This window comes from Micromesistius poutassou, assembly GCF_964030765.1.
Source record: "Micromesistius poutassou genome assembly, chromosome: 21".
Taxonomy (NCBI): Eukaryota; Metazoa; Chordata; class Actinopteri; order Gadiformes; family Gadidae; genus Micromesistius; species Micromesistius poutassou.
This window is the reverse complement of record NC_140291.1, coordinates 315,503-333,002: the sequence shown is the minus strand read 5'-3', so window position 1 is coordinate 333,002 and position 17,500 is coordinate 315,503. Positions and strand designations below refer to the sequence as shown.

The following is a 17,500-nucleotide window of genomic DNA, read 5'->3' as shown; positions in this document are numbered from 1 at the left end:
CGTGTAACGTCACTACTGTCATTAACCGCTGTGGTCTCATGTAACGTCACTACTGTCATTAACAGCTGTGGTCTCATGTAACGTCACTACTGTCATTAACCGCTGTGGTCTCATGTAACGTCACTACTGTCATTAACCGCTGTGGTATCATGTAACATCACTACTGTCATTAACCACTGTGGTCTCATGTAACGTCACTACTGTCATTAACCGCTGTGGTCTCATGTAACGTCACTACTGTCATTAACCGCTGTGGTCTCATGTAACGTCACTACTGTCATTAACCGCTGTGGTCTCATGTAACGTCACTACTGTCATTAACCGCTGTGGTCTCATGTAACGTCATTACTGTCATTAACCGCTGTGGTCTCATGTAACGTCACTACTGTCATTAACCGCTGTGGTCTCATGTAACGTCACTACTGTCATTAACCGCTGTGGTCTCATGTAACGTCACTACTGTCATTAACCGCTGTGGTCTCATGTAACGTCACTACTGTCATTAACCGCTGTGGTCTCATGTAACGTCACTACTGTCATTAACCGCTGTGGTCTCATGTAACGTCACTACTGTCATTAACCGCTGTGGTCTCATGTAACGTCACTACTGTCATTAACCACTGTGGTCTCATGTAACGTCATTACTGTCATTAACCGCTGTGGTCTCATGTAACGTCACTACTGTCATTAACCGCTGTGGTCTCATGTAACGTCACTACTGTCATTAACCGCTGTGGTCTCATGTAACGTCACTACTGTCATTAACCGCTGTGGTCTCATGTAACGTCACTACTGTCATTAACCGCTGTGGTCTCATGTAACGTCACTACTGTCATTAACCGCTGTGGTCTCATGTAACGTCACTACTGTCATTAACCGCTGTGGTCTCGTGTCCCTCAGCTCCTGTGAGCACGGCCTCTGGAACTGCTCCCTGGCCCACTGCCCCCTGGACGGGGGCCTGTCCCCCTGGGGCCCCTGGGGCCCCTGCTCCCTGTCCTGCGGGGGCCTGGGTCTGAAGAGCCGGTCCCGGGGCTGCACCCAGCCCCCCCCCGCCCACGGAGGACGGGACTGCCAGGGGGTCCGTCTGGAGACCACCTACTGCCAGGCCCCCGACTGCCCCGGTGAGCACCAAGCAGGGGCACTGACAGGGGCCTGGAGGGCCTGGAGGGCCTGGAGGTGGACGTCTGGACAGTGACTCTAGAGGTGGACCGCTCAGGGCCAGAGGGGACGTCAGACTACCCTGTAGGGGAGGAGTTACCTTGGAGGATAGGGGAGAATACATTTATCTTTGTACTTATATTTGGTTATATGGACACGTCTACAAGTTATAGTGTTGAAGAGTTACTCTAGACGGAACAGCTCTTCACAGATCACTTGTTCTGACTTTTACTTTATAGGTCCATAGCCTCTTGATACTTCATGTTTTATCGTTCCGTTCTATCCAGCTCTGCTCACGTTCTCCTCCTCTGTGTCTCTCTAGTGCTCATCGGCCCTACAGAAGCCCCCACCACACCAGGTAGACCACCCGCTCTGACCGCTGACCTGCATAACCCCCCCCATGTCGTCCCCGCTCTGACCTTTGACCTGCGTAACCCCTTCATGCCGTCCACTTATGCTCTGACCTCTGACCTGCGTCACCCCTTCATGTTTCCCCTGACACTCTGACCTTTGACCTCTGACCTGCGTTACCCTTCCATGCCCCCCCCCCCCCCCAGACGATGATGTGGGCTTCTCCCCGTGGTCGTCCTGGAGCCCCTGCACCCGGACCTGCAGCGACGCCCGGGCCCCCGCCACCAAGTCCCGCCAGCGCCGCTGCGTCAGCCCGCCCTGCTCCGGGCCCCCCCACCAGGAGAAGGCCTGCAACCTGCCCCAGTGCCCAGGTACCCCCCCCCCTCCCGTGGGTCTACTATCTGGTCTACAGTATGCAACGTAGCACAACGTAGCACAACGTAGCACAACGTAGCACAACGTAGCCCTCGTAATGCAAAGACTCCACACACTGCTGAGGCTCCAGGAGTACTGTTAGTCCAATCTCCTTTACTGTTTGAAGTACCCAACGTGTGAATGTATCAAATATTATTTTGCATTCTGTGTGTGTGTGTTTGTCTGTGTGTCTCTGTCTGTGTGTGTGTGTGTGTGTGTGTGTGTGTGTGTGTCTCTCTGTCTGTATGTGTCTCTCTGTCTGTGTGTGTGTGTGTGTGTGTGTCTCTCTGTCTGCGTGTGTGTTTTGTGTGTGTGTGTGTGTGTGTGTGTATGTGTCTCTCTGTCTGCGTGTGTGTGTGTGTGTGTGTCTCTCTGTCTGTGTGTGTGTGTGTCTCTGTGTGTGTGTGTGCGTGTGTGTGTCTGTGTGTGTGTGTGTGTGTGTGTGTGTATGTGTCTCTCTGTCTGCGTGTGTGTGTGTGTGTGTGTCTCTCTGTCTGCGTGTGTGTTTTGTGTGTGTGTGTGTGTGTGTGTGTGTATGTGTCTCTCTGTCTGCGTGTGTGTGTGTGTGTGTGTCTCTCTGTCTGCGTGTGTGTTTTGTGTGTGTGTGTGTGTGTGTGTGCGTGTGTGTGTCTGCGTGTGTGTGTGTGTGTGTGTGTCTCTCTGTCTGTGTGTGTGTGTGTGTCTCTGTGTGTGTATCTCTCTGTCTGTGTGCGTGTGTGTGTCTGCGTGTGTGTGTCTGTGTGTGTGTGTGTGTGTGTGTGTCCCTGTGTACCCCAGACGGCGGTGCCGTGTGTGTGGGGGGGGGCTGTGAGGGCAGGAACTGCTCCTGGACGGCATGGGCCCCGTGGGGGTCCTGCTCGCGGTCGTGCGGCGTGGGCCAGCAGCTGCGGCTGAGGACCTTCGTGGCCCCGGGGCCCGGCGGGGCCTGGTGCCACGACATCCTGGACGGGAACCAGGAGCAGCGCTTCTGCAACATCCGGCCCTGCAGAGGTGAGGGGCCGGGGGGGGCTGGGGGGCCCTGGGCCTGGATCGCGGCCCAGGGCTCCTCAATGTTAAAATGTGTAAACAGTTAAATATCGGGAGGGAAGTGAGCGCAGGCAGACGGGTGGGAAGGCAGACAGACAGGTCAGACAGACAATCAGCCATACCTGTCTGTCTGCGACCGACACACACTGCCAGTTTCTGTCAGAGCGTTTGATTGATTGATGTCTGGATGTGAAGAGAATTTCAACAATTAGAACAAGAAACGCTTCTGGAACTATTCAGGCCGCCCGAGCTCTGAGCCTGCAGCCATCCGTGTTTCTGTGTGTGTGTGTGTGTGTGTGTGTGTGTGTGTGTGTGTGTGTGTGTGTGTGTGTGTGTGTGTGTGTGTGTGTGTGTGTGTGTGTGTGTGTGTGTGTGTGTGTGTGTGTGTGTGTGTGTCAGTGGACGGGGGGTGGTCCCGCTGGAGCCCCTGGTCGCGCTGTGATAAGGTCTGTGGTGGGGGCCGCTCCATACGCACCCGGTCCTGCTCCAGCCCCCCGCCCAAGAACGGAGGCCTGAAGTGTGAGGGGGAGAAGAACCAAGTGAAGCCCTGTGGCACCAAGCCCTGTGGTGAGGCCCGCTCGCACACACGCACGCACGCACGCACGCACGCACGCACGCATGCACGCCACACGCACGCACGCACGCACGCACGCACGCACGCACGCACGCTATGCTGTCAGGATCGTGTCATATTACGTGTGCACATATCAACTGAACGTGTCACACCCGCGTGCTTTGACGCCTGTGCAGCAGACAGCGCCTGACGTGTGATGTACTTTCCTCATTGACTTATAATAGTCCCCCGTTCACGCGCACGTTCACGCGTGATGACTGCTGCACGCCGGTAATCACACTGCGCGTAGTGACTACGTGTAACATTCATGCGTTTTTTAGCGAACGCACGCATTAACGCTCGCATGAAGATAATTGAACATTTTTGTCAGGCGCTCACACGTACGCGGAAACGACGTGCGCAAACTCTGTCACGCGTAACAAGAAGCTGCGTACGTATGAAGCAGCGTGCGCACGTCTGCCTGTCACTGTTTGACAAATGTTGTTACGCGTTCACACACACGTGCGGTCGCAGATTCTGATGCTGCGCGGCCGGAAGTTGATCTGCACGGTGCGCACACTACGCGTTACATGAACGTGTAGTGTAGTTGTTCTGTGTAGTTGTCACTGCTGCCTCCCCTGGTTGACTAAAATGAAAAGGCCAACTACACTACACGTTCATGTTACGCGTAGTGTGCGCACCGTGCAGATCAACTTCCGGCCGCGCAGCATCAGAATCTGCGACCGCACGTGTGTGTGAACGCGTAACAATATTTGTCAAACAGTGACAGACAGACGTGCGCACGCTGCTTCATACGTACGCAGCTTCTTGTTACGCGTGAAATACAATCTGCGCGTAACAACGCACGCACGCACGCACGCACGCACGCACGCATAACAAAGTAACCATGCGTGCACACACACGTTGCTGCGCATCTTTCCAAGTGTTTTGACTTCGATTTCACCCCATACGCACGCCACACGCACGCACGCACGCACGCACGCACGCAAGCACGCACGCACACACGCCACACGCACGCACGCACGCACACACGACACGCATGCACGCACGCACGCACGCCACACCAACGCACGCCATACGCACGACACACTCATTCTCTTTCACTCACTCACTCAAATACACACACTCACCCACTCACGCACACATGACACAAACACATGACCATATAGATCCACGCACACTATTGTCTTGTTCCAGAGTTGTGAACATGCGACACTCCGGTACAGCAGGTCCTGTTTGTTAAGCAGGCGGGTGTTGGTGTTCGTCAGTGGTCCGTTAACGAGCTCTCCTCTAACGAGCTGCAGCCTTTGATGATGTGAGGGGTGTGAAGCGGTACGATGCTAACAAGCTCCGTGTTGCGGGCCCAGATGAGAGGGGCTGTCCTCCGGGCCAGGAGGTGGTGCTGTGTGCCAACCAGTGTCCCCAGCGCTGCTCCGACCTGCAGCAGGGCATCCAGTGCCACGGCAACGCAGAGTGCCAGCCCGGATGCCGCTGCCCCAAAGGTATGGTGCTGCCACCGTGTGTGTGTGTGTGTGTGTGTGTGTGTGTGTGTCCTGTCTCCTTTGTGTGTGTGTGTGTGTGTGTGTGTGTGTGTGTGTGTGTGTTTCCTGTCTCCTGTGTGTGTGTGTGTGTGTGTGTGTGTGTGTGTGTGTGTGTGTGTGTTTCCTGTGATTATACATTTGATTTAAATACTAAAAAGGAAATATTTTTAAATATATTTAAATTGTAAAAAACTGTGTGTGTGTGTGTGTGTGTGTGTGTGTGTGTGTGTGTGTGTGTGTGTGTGTGTGTGTGTGTGTGTGTGTGTGTGTGTGTGCAGGCCAGCTGCAGCAGCAGGGTGTGTGTGTCCAGCGGTGGCAGTGTGACTGCGTGGACTCTCTGGGTCACAGCTGGGCGGCCGGCAGCTCCCACCACGTCTCCTGCAACAACTGCAGCTGCTCTGACGGACAGCTGCTCTGCACCAATCACAGCTGCGAGGACGCCTGCTCCTGGAGCTCCTGGTCCAACTGGGCCTCCTGTAGCACCTCCTGTGGGCGGGGCCAGAGAACACGCTACAGGTGAGGGAGACGAGCTAGTATTAGTCTGGGACGTCTCAGTTCAGGTCGATTCCCACGGGGCGTTACGAACGGGCCAGAACTATAAACCTGAGCTGCAGAGGGGCCTGGCTCCTGCACTGCACCGACAGAGTTTCACTTTACGAGCGTTGGTGAAACATCTCTGACCCCAGACATGAGTTCTTAAAGCCTGGATAGGGACTGAAGAGAAGGGAGTGGACCCTGCAATGCGAGGCTGACTGTAGCTGTTTCTCAATTTGCGTTCTCGTGCGTACTCGTGTACTTCGCGTTCTCGTGAAACGTCATCAGTGGTAGCCCAAGTACTGTTCCAATTCCAAGTACGCGAGTACGCGAGTACGCGAGTACTGTCGTAAAACCCGTGTGTGTTCTCGATGCGTTCTCCATGAGGCCGTTCTACCGAGGACGCATCGGAGGAGACTAGTGTGGACTTGGGACCGTTAAATATCCCAGGATGCATCATCGAGTCCACTGCTGTTCCAATTGCAGGTGCGTACTCGCGTTCTCGGAAGTCTGTACTTGAAAGTCCGGACTTGCCAAGTACGTACTTCCAAGTCCGCGAGTACGTAGTCCGCGTACTTGGTATTGAGAAACGGCTTGTGTCTGTGCTGTGTTGGGTTCAGGTCCCTGACCCCAGAGACCACTATGTGTCTATGTTGGGTTCAGGTCCCTGACCCCAGAGACCACTATGTGTCTGTGTTGGGTTCAGGTCCCTGACCCCAGAGACCACTATGTGTCTGTGTTGGGTTCAGGTCCCTGACCCCAGAGGCCCCCGGTGCCAGCTGCCAGTTCGAGGAGGTCCAGCACAAGTCATGTGACCCGGGGCCGTGCCCCCGCCTCTGTGTCCACGACGACCAGGACCTCCAGGTGGGAGACACCTGGCTGCAGGGGGAGTGTGAACAGTGGTGAGGGGGACACACACACACACACACACACACACACACACACACACACACACACAGCAGTGTGTAGTGGTTCATGCTGTTCCTCCTCCTGTGTTCAGCACCTGCACCCCAGAGGGAGAACACTGCCAGGAGGTCGAGTGCAGAGGTGAGTCTGTGTCAGTCAGCCTGAGAAGTGACCTCATGAGGTCTGAGAGGTGACCTCATGAGGTCTGAGAGGTGACCTCATGAGGTCTGAGAGGTGACCTCATGAGGTCTGAGAGGTGACCTCATGAGGTCTGAAAAGTGACCTCATGAGGTCTGAGAGGTGACCTCATGAGGTCTGAGAGGTGACCTCATGAGGTCTGAGAGGTGACCTCATGAGGTCTGAAAAGTGACCTCATGAGGTCTGAGAGGTGACCTCATGAGGTCTGAGAGGTGACCTCATGAGGTCTGAGAGGTGACCTCATGAGGTCTGAAAAGTGACCTCATGAGGTCTGAGAAGTGACCTCATGAGGTCTGAGAGGTGACCTCATGAGGTCTGAGAGGTGACCTCATGAGGTCTGAGAGGTGACCTCATGAGGTCTGAAAAGTGACCTCATGAGGTCTGAGAAGTGACCTCATGAGGTCTGAGAGGTGACCTCATGAGGTCTGAGAGGTGACCTCATGAGGTCTGAGAGGTGACCTCATGAGGTCTGAAAAGTGACCTCATGAGGTCTGAGAGGTGACCTCATGAGGTCTGAGAGGTGACCTCATGAGGTCTGAAAAGTGACCTCATGAGGTCTGAGAGGTGACCTCATGAGGTCTGAGAGGTGACCTCATGAGGTCTGAAAAGTGACCTCATGAGGTCTGAGAAGTGACCTCATGAGGTCTGAGAGGTGACCTCATGAGGTCTGAGAGGTGACCTCATGAGGTCTGAGAGGTGACCTCATGAGGTCTGAGAGGTGACCTCATGAGGTCTGAGAGGTGACCTCATGAGGTCTGCTCTCTGCTGCCTCCTAACCTCCACTCTGTTCTCTGGAGGTTCTCGTAGTAGTATACTATATTCTCGTTGTAAAAGACGAGGCCAAAATAAAAGTGCATGGCCGATATAAACCCTTAACCAAAATACAACCTCAGTACCAAACCCATTATAAATCTATTAGTGTGAAAGGTGACCAGCCTGTCCCCAGTGGAGGTCCTCAGAAGGTCTGGGTTTTACCTCGGGTTAAACGATCTCCCCCCCCCAGTGGATGGGGGCTGGACGCCGTGGTCGCTGTGGGCCGACTGCCCGGTGACCTGCGGACGGGGCGCACAGGTTCGATCCCGGGCCTGCGTCAACCCCCCCCCGCGCAACAACGGCTCCCACTGCGGGGGTCCGGAGCGAGAGGTCCAGGACTGCAGGGCGCCCCCGTGTCTGGGTTCGTACGGTCTGAGAGCACGGGCTGAGTCCCCCCACACCCCCCCACACCCCCACCCCCACCCCTCTTACACTCTTATTGTCTGTTGTACGTCCTGGCACTTAAAAATAGTACTTAGCATTATGTAGCGTCTTATCCTAGCTATCTTTGTTGTGTATGGGGAATGGGTTAACCTAGTGATGGTCAGTGTATACGGGGAATGGGTTAACCTAGTGATGGTTAGTGAATACAGGGAATGGGTTAACCTAGTGATGGTCAGTGTATATGGGGAATGGGTTAACCTAGTGGTGGTTAGTGAATACAGGGAATGGGTTAACCTAGTGATGGTTAGTGAATACAGGGAATGGGTTAACCTAGTGGTGGTTAGTGAATACGGGGAATGGGTTAACCTAGTGATGGTCAGTGTATACGGGGAATGGGTTAACCTAGTGATGGTTAGTGAATACAGGGAATGGGTTAACCTAGTGATGGTCAGTGTATATGGGGAATGGGTTAACCTAGTGGTGGTTAGTGAATACAGGGAATGGGTTAACCTAGTGATGGTTAGTGAATACAGGGAATGGGTTAACCTAGTGATGGTCAGTGTATATGGGGAATGGGTTAACCTAGTGATGGTCAGTGCTTGGCCCTTGGTTCTATGAACATCCTCACTGCGCTGACAGCAGTGCAGTCAGGATGCACTGCTGTAACAACATTGAAACAGTTAAATGAATGTGAACCAGTGTTGCATCATGGTAGCTGATGATCGGCCCTCTTCCGTTGGAAAAGTGATCTTGACCATCAAAAAAAACAGTTGGCCAGTTAAAAATAGTTATATTTGTTTTTTTCAACACTGAACATCTATTGTTGTTTCTCCTTCTTCTGACAAATGGACTTATTGTAAGTCGCTTTGGATAATAATGTCTGCTAAACGCCCTCAATGTAAATGTAAAGGAATTAGAGCTGAGCTCACACACTGAGAAGTAACTCTCTCTGTTTAACGTGATGATGATGAGGATGATGATGAGGATGATGATGATGATGAGGATGATGATGATGATGATGATGAGGATGATGATGATGAGGATGATGATGAGGATGATGATGATGATGATGACGGCCAGTTTTGACGGAGGGTCTGACGCCTCTCTCTCCCCCCCCCCCCCCCCCCCCTGCAGACGACCTTTGCCCCTGGTCGCCCTGGTCGCCGTGCTCCCGGAGCTGCGGGGCGGGCTCGGCGCGGCGGCGGCGCGGCTGCGTGTGTGAGGAGGCGGGGGCGGCGGCCTGCCCCCCCCAGGTGGAGGCGGGGCGCGGTGCGGAGGAGACCCAGCTGTGCTACAGGCGGCCCTGCCCAGGTACCCGGCGGCGGTGGGGGGCGTGGCTTCTGTAGAGCGCTGTAGCGCCCGGTCCGGTGGGGAGTGTGTACCCTCTGACCTCTGACCTCTGACACTCTGACCTCTGACCTCCGGGACCGCCGCCGTTTAACGGGAGATCTGAATCAGGCTGGTGGTCATCGTTGTGCTTCTCGTCCTCTCCCCCTGCAGGCGTTCTGGAAAACAGAACTCAGAGCTCACAGAGGAGACCGGATTGAATGAATTGGATTCATTTAAAGTGAGATTAAATGTTTCCAGGAAAATGCCTCAGTGATAAACTGTGTGTGTGTGTGTGTGTGTGTGTGTGTGTGTGTGTGTGTGTGTGTGTGTGTGTGTGTGTGTGTGTGTGTGTGTGTGTGTGTGTGTGTGTGTGTGTGTGTGTGTGTGTCTGGCCGTGTGTGTGTGTGTGTGTGCAGGCTGTCCCATGTCGGAGTGGACTGAGTGGTCTGTGTGTTCCTGTGAGTCTCAGCGGCAGCAGCGGCACCGCGCGGCGCTCTCCCCGGCCACCAGGGGCCAGCACTGCTCCCCCGTGGAGACCCAGAGCACAGCCTGCAGCCCCGGCCTCTGTGACAGTACGGAGCCAGTGTGTGTGTGTGTTGAAGTGTGTAGCCAGTGTGTGTGTGTGTGTGTGTGTTGAAGTGTGTAGCCAGTGTGTGTGTTTATGTGTGTAGCCAGTGTGTAGCCAGTGTGTGTGTGTGTGTGTGTTTATGTGTGTGTAGCCAGTGTGTGTGTGTGTGTGTGTGTGTGTTTATGTGTGTAGCCAGTGTGTGTGTGTGTGTGTGTGTTTATGTGTGTAGCCGGTGTGTGTGTGTGTGTTTATGTGTGTAGCCAGTGTGTAGCCAGTGTGTGTGTGTGTTTATGTGTGTAGCCAGTGTGTAGCCAGTTTGTGAGTGTGTTTATGTGTGTAGCCAGTGCCTTTGTGTGTGTTTATGTGTGTAGCTAGTGTGTAGCCAGTGCGTGTGTGTGTTTATGTGTGTAGCCAGTGTGTAGCCAGTGCTTATGTGTAGCCAGTGCGTGTGTGTGTGTGTGTTTATGTGCGATGCAGAGTTGCACAGCAGCGTGATTGATCAGTGAATGTAAACATAATAAAGTCAAATAGTTCATTAGGGCGCCATTTAAGACGTCTTCTTTGTCATCTTATTCTACATCATTAAAGTCATTAAAGCTCCTAACGATACTTAACTTAATGAGTGTTAACACTCCTCCTCCCTGTGGGTGCAGGCTGCCGCGCCCCCTTCCTCCACTCGGAGTGCGGCGCCCCCTGTGAGCAGCAGTGTGCGCTGCGAGGCCGCCCGGAGCTGTGTCCGGGCGCAGGGGGCTGCACCCCGGGGTGCTACTGCCCACAGGTCAGCACCATCCCCCCCCCCCCCCCGTCCCCTCCATCCCCCCCGTCCCCTCCACCCCTCCCCCCCCCCGTCCCCTCCATCCCCCCCGTCCCCTCCACCCCTCCACCCCCCCGTCCCCTCCCCCCCCCCGTCCCCTCCACCCCTCGCCTTCCTGTTGAGCTTCACTGTTGCGTCTTCATTACTCACTTCAGGCGTCTTCTTCTTTACTTCATCGTAACAAACTGGTGACTGAGGAGCAGCTGACCTTTGACCTCTTGTGTACCGTCGAGTTCAGATGGCGGGATTAGAGGAGCGGTTTGTAGCCATCAATAACAGTGAGCTAGGTGTGGAGGACGAGGCTGTGTATCTGGAGTCATTTACCCTGAAGTCGGGGGAGTTCTCCTGGTGATTTAGCGGACTATCAGGGAAAGGACCGCGTCTGCTTTGAGTAATGGTCCGCGTCGCTGGAGGAGGGAAGGGGCCGTCGTGAAATATGCTGATAGGAACGAGAGCGCTCCTCGCCTTCAGCGCGCTGCATCAGTGCTGTAATCTCCCCGGCTCTGACACTGATTTATTCCTACGCGGGTTACTTGAAAATTACTTTTTCCAGGTTCACGCCTAAAGCCGTCATATTCTGCATACAGGCATGGTGCACTGCATAATGTCCACGTATCAGAACACATTCACATGTATCAGAACACATTCACATGTATCAGAACACATTCACACGTATCAGAACACATTCACACGTATCAGAACACATTCACACGTATCAGAACACATTCACATGTATCAGAACACATTCACACGTATCAGAACACATTCACACGTATCAGAACACATTCACACGTATCAGAACACATTCACATGTATCAGAACACATTCACATGTATCAGAACACATTCACATGTATCAGAACACATTCACACGTATCAGAACACATTCACACGTATCAGAACACATTCACACGTATCAGAACACATTCACATGTATCAGAACACATTCACACGTATCAGAACACATTCACACGTATCAGAACACATTCACATGTTCCTTGAGGGGTCGACTAGAAGAAGGAGGCAGATGATGACGTGTTGAATTGTGCTCATCTTTCTTTTCCCCGACCTCCACAAGAAATGATTAATCGAAGCGATGAGTATTGAAATATCCTCCATAAACGTTTAACGAGGAAGGAGAAGCTGCAATAATGAAACCCCCTTTATGACGTCCCAGCTGCAGGGTCAGCTAGTCTGTGGAAACGTGCGCGGTTAGTCTCATATCGTCCCGTGACAGATGTGAAGCGTTCTCACGGTGTGTGTCAACAGGCGTATCAATCTCTTTAATTAGGAGCAGGGATGAGGGCCAGATCTGCGTTACAGTCGGCTGTCTCCCGTTGGTGTGGGACTGAGGTGAACGGCGCGGGGCAGCAGCCGTTGGGTCATGGTTGTCTGCGGGTCCGTATCGATTACCTCGCCCAGACTCCATGCATGCAAATGATGTGTTGGCTCCAGACGCTGCGTCTTTAAAGAGAGCGATATATTTACATCAAACAGGGTCACAGTGTGGGGCTGCTACTGATGAACACAAATGAGAGTTTAGGATCGTAATATGTCACGGGTCGTTAATCTTCTGAGGAACAGAGACGGATTCTGTGAGATTAAGATAGCCTCAGCAGGGCAGAAATATCTAAACTCTCCCGTAATTAAAACCATATCTTGATGCAGCTCATCAAGACATGTATTAAATAGTGGAATAGTTCATTTTAATTTCTCAAATAAAACTTTCCACATCCGAGCGACAAACAATGTACGTATTGTTTGTGCACGTGTAGCAATTATTGATGTCAATTCATCATGTTTTCCCAAGCATCAAACCATCTACGATTTGTTTTGACTGAACTCTGCTCCTCAATCTCCTCCACTGTGCAGTGTTTCGAGAAAAAAAATCCAATTTGAACATCTCCATAATGTCCATGATGGTGATCTCAGCTGAGCGTAACCGATGAAGTCAGGACCACGTGGTCCTGAGAGCCCGGGGCTGACTGTCTGCCGTCCCCCCCTCTGCTGTCAGGGGCTGCTGCAGCTCAACGGTAGCTGTGTCCCCCCGGACGCCTGTGGCTGTGTCCACCTGCAGCAGGACGGCCCCGACCGGCCCCCCACGCCCACCACCGTCCCCCAGGGAGAGACCCTCACTGTGGGCTGCAGCACCTGGTGGGGGTCCCTGCACTGTCTGTCTGTCTGTCTGTCTGTCTGTCTGTCTGTCTGTGTCTCTCTCTCTCTCTCTCTCTCTCAGTCTGTCTCCCCGTTTGTCTGTCTCTGTCTGTCTGTCTGTCTGTCTCTCTCTCTGTCTCTCTCCCTCTCTCTCTTGGACTCTCTGCTGTCTGTATGTGTGCTGTTTGTCTGTCTGTCTGTCTGTCTGTCTGTCTGTCTGTCTGTCTGTCTGTCTCTCTCTCTCTCTCTCTCTCTCTCTCTCTCTCTGTCTGTCTCCCTGTTTGTCTGTCTCTGTCTGTCTGCCTGTCTGTCTGTCTGTCTGTCTCTCTCTCTGTCTCTGTTTTTCTCTCTCTCTCTGTCTCTCTCCCTCTCTCTCTTGGTCTCTCTGCTGTCTGTCTGTCTGTACCCTCTCAGCATATTCCAGATAAAACGGGCTGAGGCAGAATGTGAATATATGATGCAATCTACAGATTTTCCATTTTAAAATCTGACTTGATCCATTTATCATTTGTATGTATCACGGTATTATTTCCAGCCATATCTTGGCTTAACAGTACAATGTTGGTCTATGCTTTTGATTGGAATATTGTTTGTTTGAGATTTCGTGCTGTGCTCTGTGCTGTAGCTTCTGCCATGACGGGACTCTGCAGTGTGACATGAGAGAGTGTGAAGGTAAGATAAGATATGACACATAAATAACACATGAATGCAGCTCCGCTCCATCTGGAGGGAACCTGCACTGGTTACCAACGCTGAATTGCTTCTCATGCCTTCATCCTTTTTTATATTGACTCTCCCTTCTCACTCACTCACTCTCACACTCGTTCACTTACTCACTCACACTCATACTAACGCACCCAATCACTGCCTCACTCACTCACTCATTCACCTGCTCACTCACTCAATCACTCACTCTCACACTCATTCACTCACTCACACACCCACTCACACACACACTCACACTCACACCCCCCTGACCCTCAGTCATTCTCAGCGAGTGGTCACCGTGGACCCCCTGCTCTCCGTGTAAGCCGTCCCCCGCGGCGCCGGGGGCCCTGGAGTCCCTCCAGCGCCGCTACCGGGCCTGTCTGGACCCGGACGCCGGCCTCCCCGTCCCCGAGGAGGAGGAGCAGCGGGGACAGTGCCCCGGGCCGCTCAGCGAGGAGCGGGCCTGCCCGGACCCCGCGGCGTGCAGAGGTACCAGAGATCCTCTTCACCACCCGTTAGACGCTCCTCCAGGCAGACCCCCCGCTGGGGCTCAGCCGGACGGCAGGGAGGGAGTGGGTCACTGGGGCTGACGTCAGGGAGTCACTGGGGCTGACGTCAGGGAGTCACTGGGGCCGACGTCAGGGAGTCACTGGGGCTGACGTCAGACAGCAGGGAGTCAGTGGGTCACTGGAGCTGACGTCAGACAGCAGGGAGTCAGTGGGTCACTGGAGCTGACGTCAGACAGCAGGGAGTCAGTGGGTCACTGGGGCTGACGTCAGACAGCAGGGAGTCAGTGGGTCACTGGAGCTGACGTCAGACAGCAGGGAGTCAGTGGGTCACTGGGGCTGACGTCAGACAGCAGGGAGTCAGTGGGTCACTGGGGCTGACGTCAGACAGCAGGGAGTCAGTGGGTCACTGGGGCTGACGTCAGACAGCAGGGAGTCAGTGGGTCACTGGAGCTGACGTCAGACAGCAGGGAGTCAGTGGGTCACTGGAGCTGACGTCAGACAGCAGGGAGTCAGTGGGCGTCGCCTCACAGTGGAGGCCTGCTGTGAGGAGCTGGTCCGTGAGAGGGAGGGTGACCCGGACAGGAGCACTGAAACTTCTTCTAGTCGGAGTGTGAGCGAGGCGGTAATGTTAACGCGGGGACCGCAGTGGGAGGGAGGGAGGGAGGGAGGGAGGGAGGGACAGAGCACAGGTGGTCAGCAGCACGCAGCCAAGCCCCTCATCACCGTGACGCCAGTGAGTTTTAAATCGTCCTCCAAAAGCGTTCCTGTGGGTGCAATTAGCAGCTTCTAACTGGAATGTGACAAAGAGACGCGAAGGGCACAGAAAGTAACCATGAAAGAGCTTCTGCTGGTTCATTGAAACGTTGGAAAAGGTTTTTTTAATCGTTTTAATAGCTCTAACTTGATTGGCTCCTGGAAACCTTGGTAGAACTAAAATATGCGTATACAAGCGTGCCTCCTCAATTGACTTATTGACGAGCAATATAAAGTATTATCTTGCAAACACAGTAGTATAAAATGCAAATCTTACTAAAAACAATCTCTCTATTGAATAATGTATTTCTGTTTAGCATTATTAAATGTCCACATTCGTAGTCAAAGAAAAATCGAATTAAAGTAAAAGTGAAAGAAGTTTAATACCAAGATGCAGAGCAGAACCCAGCAGTGACAGCAGACAGACAACCATGAATACAAACACGAGGAGCCTCTGAGCTTTAGTGTAGACCAACACTAAAGCAATCACCATCACTTCCACCAAGGCACACTATCTCTGTCCTGTATCTGATACACAGTCATTGTTTATGAACTGACTTGCAATAGGAATGGATGAGAATATGTGTTATAGCATCATTATATGATATAATATATTTGTGCAATCGCCGGTGAACGCAAACAAAGCTAATGAGAAAATGCCAAGTCTGTTTTCCGATTTTTGTATTTACTTCCAAATGAAACAAAACTTAAAAATGAAAACAAACCATGCTGCTATAATTCAGGGTTATTTGAAGTGGCATTTAGATTGTTAATATCTCATATGAGCCAACAGCCCTGCTGCTCTTTATAGTGTTTATAGTGCCAACGCCTTCCTTATCCCCAGGAACTTTGTAAAGAGCATCGTCTGTCACGTCCCTAGAGCCCGCCACTAGATTAAAGTACATCTATAACACTTAGAGAATGCTCTCATCCCTATAGGAGTGCAAAGCGGAAATAAAGGCAGAACTTTAAATGGAAAAGGAAGGGGAGAGAACAGTGACCATTATCTATGGGACACAAAGTTATTAGTTATTAGTTACTAAGTTATTAGTTAAGTTATTATTAGATGAAGAAATAAGCGGAAGCAGAAGATCTTTATTGCGGTGTATGTGTTTGAGTTATCACCACAGCCTGACAGACTCAGCTCTCCGCCCTCCCACTGGTCCCACCTCACTGGGACCAGTGACGTGGAACCACTGGTCTCGTTCCAGTGGGGCAGGTTTCAAACACATTCCAGGGTGTCCGAGGGGACAGGCATCAACTACAGGAACTAGTGCAGTCCCTCCGTCCTGAACCATAAGCAGCATGCCGTGGTGGAGTACGTCTCTAGAGAGGCGACCTGGACCACACTGGGGACTGGTTTTATTCATGATGATGACAACGATCACAAATGATCTGCAGGACTCATTACAAACCACCACGAGCTGGTTTCTTTATGATAACGATGATGATTCAGTCTGCTGAGCACAACACAACTTATCACAAACACCGCAGCGCCGTAATCGACACTGACTCCCTCCTCGCCCAAACCCCTCAGACGTGTGTGTGTGGGGGCCGTGGGGGCCGTGGGGGCCCTGCTCAGAGCCCTGCAGCGGAGGCTTCAGGCAACGCCACAGGCAGCCCCTCGCCCCGGCGCCAGGACCCCACTGCAGGAGGCAGCAGAGCCAGAGCCAGAGCTGCAACACAGGCCTCTGCCCAGGTACAGTACCCCCGCACACCTCTGCCCAGGTACAGTACCCCCGCACACCTCTACCCAGGTACAGTACCCCCGCACACCTTCACCGAGGTACAGTACCCTAACACACCTGTACCCAGGTACAGTACCCTAACACACCTGTACCCAGGTACAGTACCCCCGCACACCTGTACCCAGGTACAGTACCCTAACACACCTGTACCCAGGTACAGTACCCCCGCACACCTGTACCCAGGTACAGTACCCTAACACACCTGTACCCAGGTACAGTACCCCCGCACACCTGTACCCAGGTACAGTACCCCCGCACACCTGTACCCGGGTACAGTACCCCCGCACACCTGTATCCAGGTACGGTACCCTAACACACCTGTACCCAGGTACAGTACCCCCGCACACCTGTACCCAGGTACAGTACCCTAACACACCTGTACCCAGGTACAGTACCCCCGCACACCTGTACCCAGGTACAGTACCCCCGCACACCTGTACCCGGGTACAGTACCCCCGCACACCTGTATCCAGGTACGGTACCCTAACACACCTGTACCCAGGTACAGTACCCCCGCACACCTGTACCCAGGTACAGTACCCCCGCACACCTGTACCCAGGTACAGTACCCTAACACACCTGTACCCAGGTACAGTACCCCCGCACACCTGTACCCGGGTACAGTACCCCCGCACACCTGTACTGAGATACAGTACCCCCGCACACCTGTACCGAGGTACAGTACCCTAACACACCTGTACCGAGGTACAGTACCCTAACACACCTGTACCCAGGTACAGTACCCCCGCACACCTGTACCCAGGTACAGTACCCTAACGCGCCTTCACCGAGGTACAGTACCCTAACACACCTGTACCCAGGTACAGTACCCCCGCACACCTGTACCCAGGTACAGTACCCTAACACACCTGTACCCAGGTACAGTACCCGAACACACCTGTACCCAGGTACAGTACCCTAACACACCTGTACCCAGGTACAGTACCCGAACACACCTGTACCCAGGTACAGTACCCCCGCACACCTGTACCCAGGTACAGTACCCTAACACACCTGTA

At 53.2% G+C, this 17,500-nt stretch overlaps 1 protein-coding gene across 1 annotated transcript in view; it reads left to right on the top strand.

The window, feature by feature from the left end:
* Positions 1-17,500, top strand: part of sspo (SCO-spondin) — a gene marked incomplete at both ends in the record, with an annotated part of 60,990 nt that overhangs the window by 39,742 nt on the left and 3,748 nt on the right. Inside the window, 17 exon segments of the mRNA XM_084485514.1 lie at positions 901-1,121; positions 1,481-1,516; positions 1,716-1,880; positions 2,701-2,913; positions 3,349-3,516; positions 4,891-5,025; positions 5,343-5,580; positions 6,348-6,500; positions 6,599-6,645; positions 7,706-7,876; positions 9,034-9,210; positions 9,645-9,800; positions 10,450-10,574; positions 12,624-12,763; positions 13,389-13,435; positions 13,748-13,960; positions 16,271-16,432. Coding sequence (XP_084341640.1) covers positions 901-1,121; positions 1,481-1,516; positions 1,716-1,880; positions 2,701-2,913; positions 3,349-3,516; positions 4,891-5,025; positions 5,343-5,580; positions 6,348-6,500; positions 6,599-6,645; positions 7,706-7,876; positions 9,034-9,210; positions 9,645-9,800; positions 10,450-10,574; positions 12,624-12,763; positions 13,389-13,435; positions 13,748-13,960; positions 16,271-16,432 — 2,567 coding nt within the window.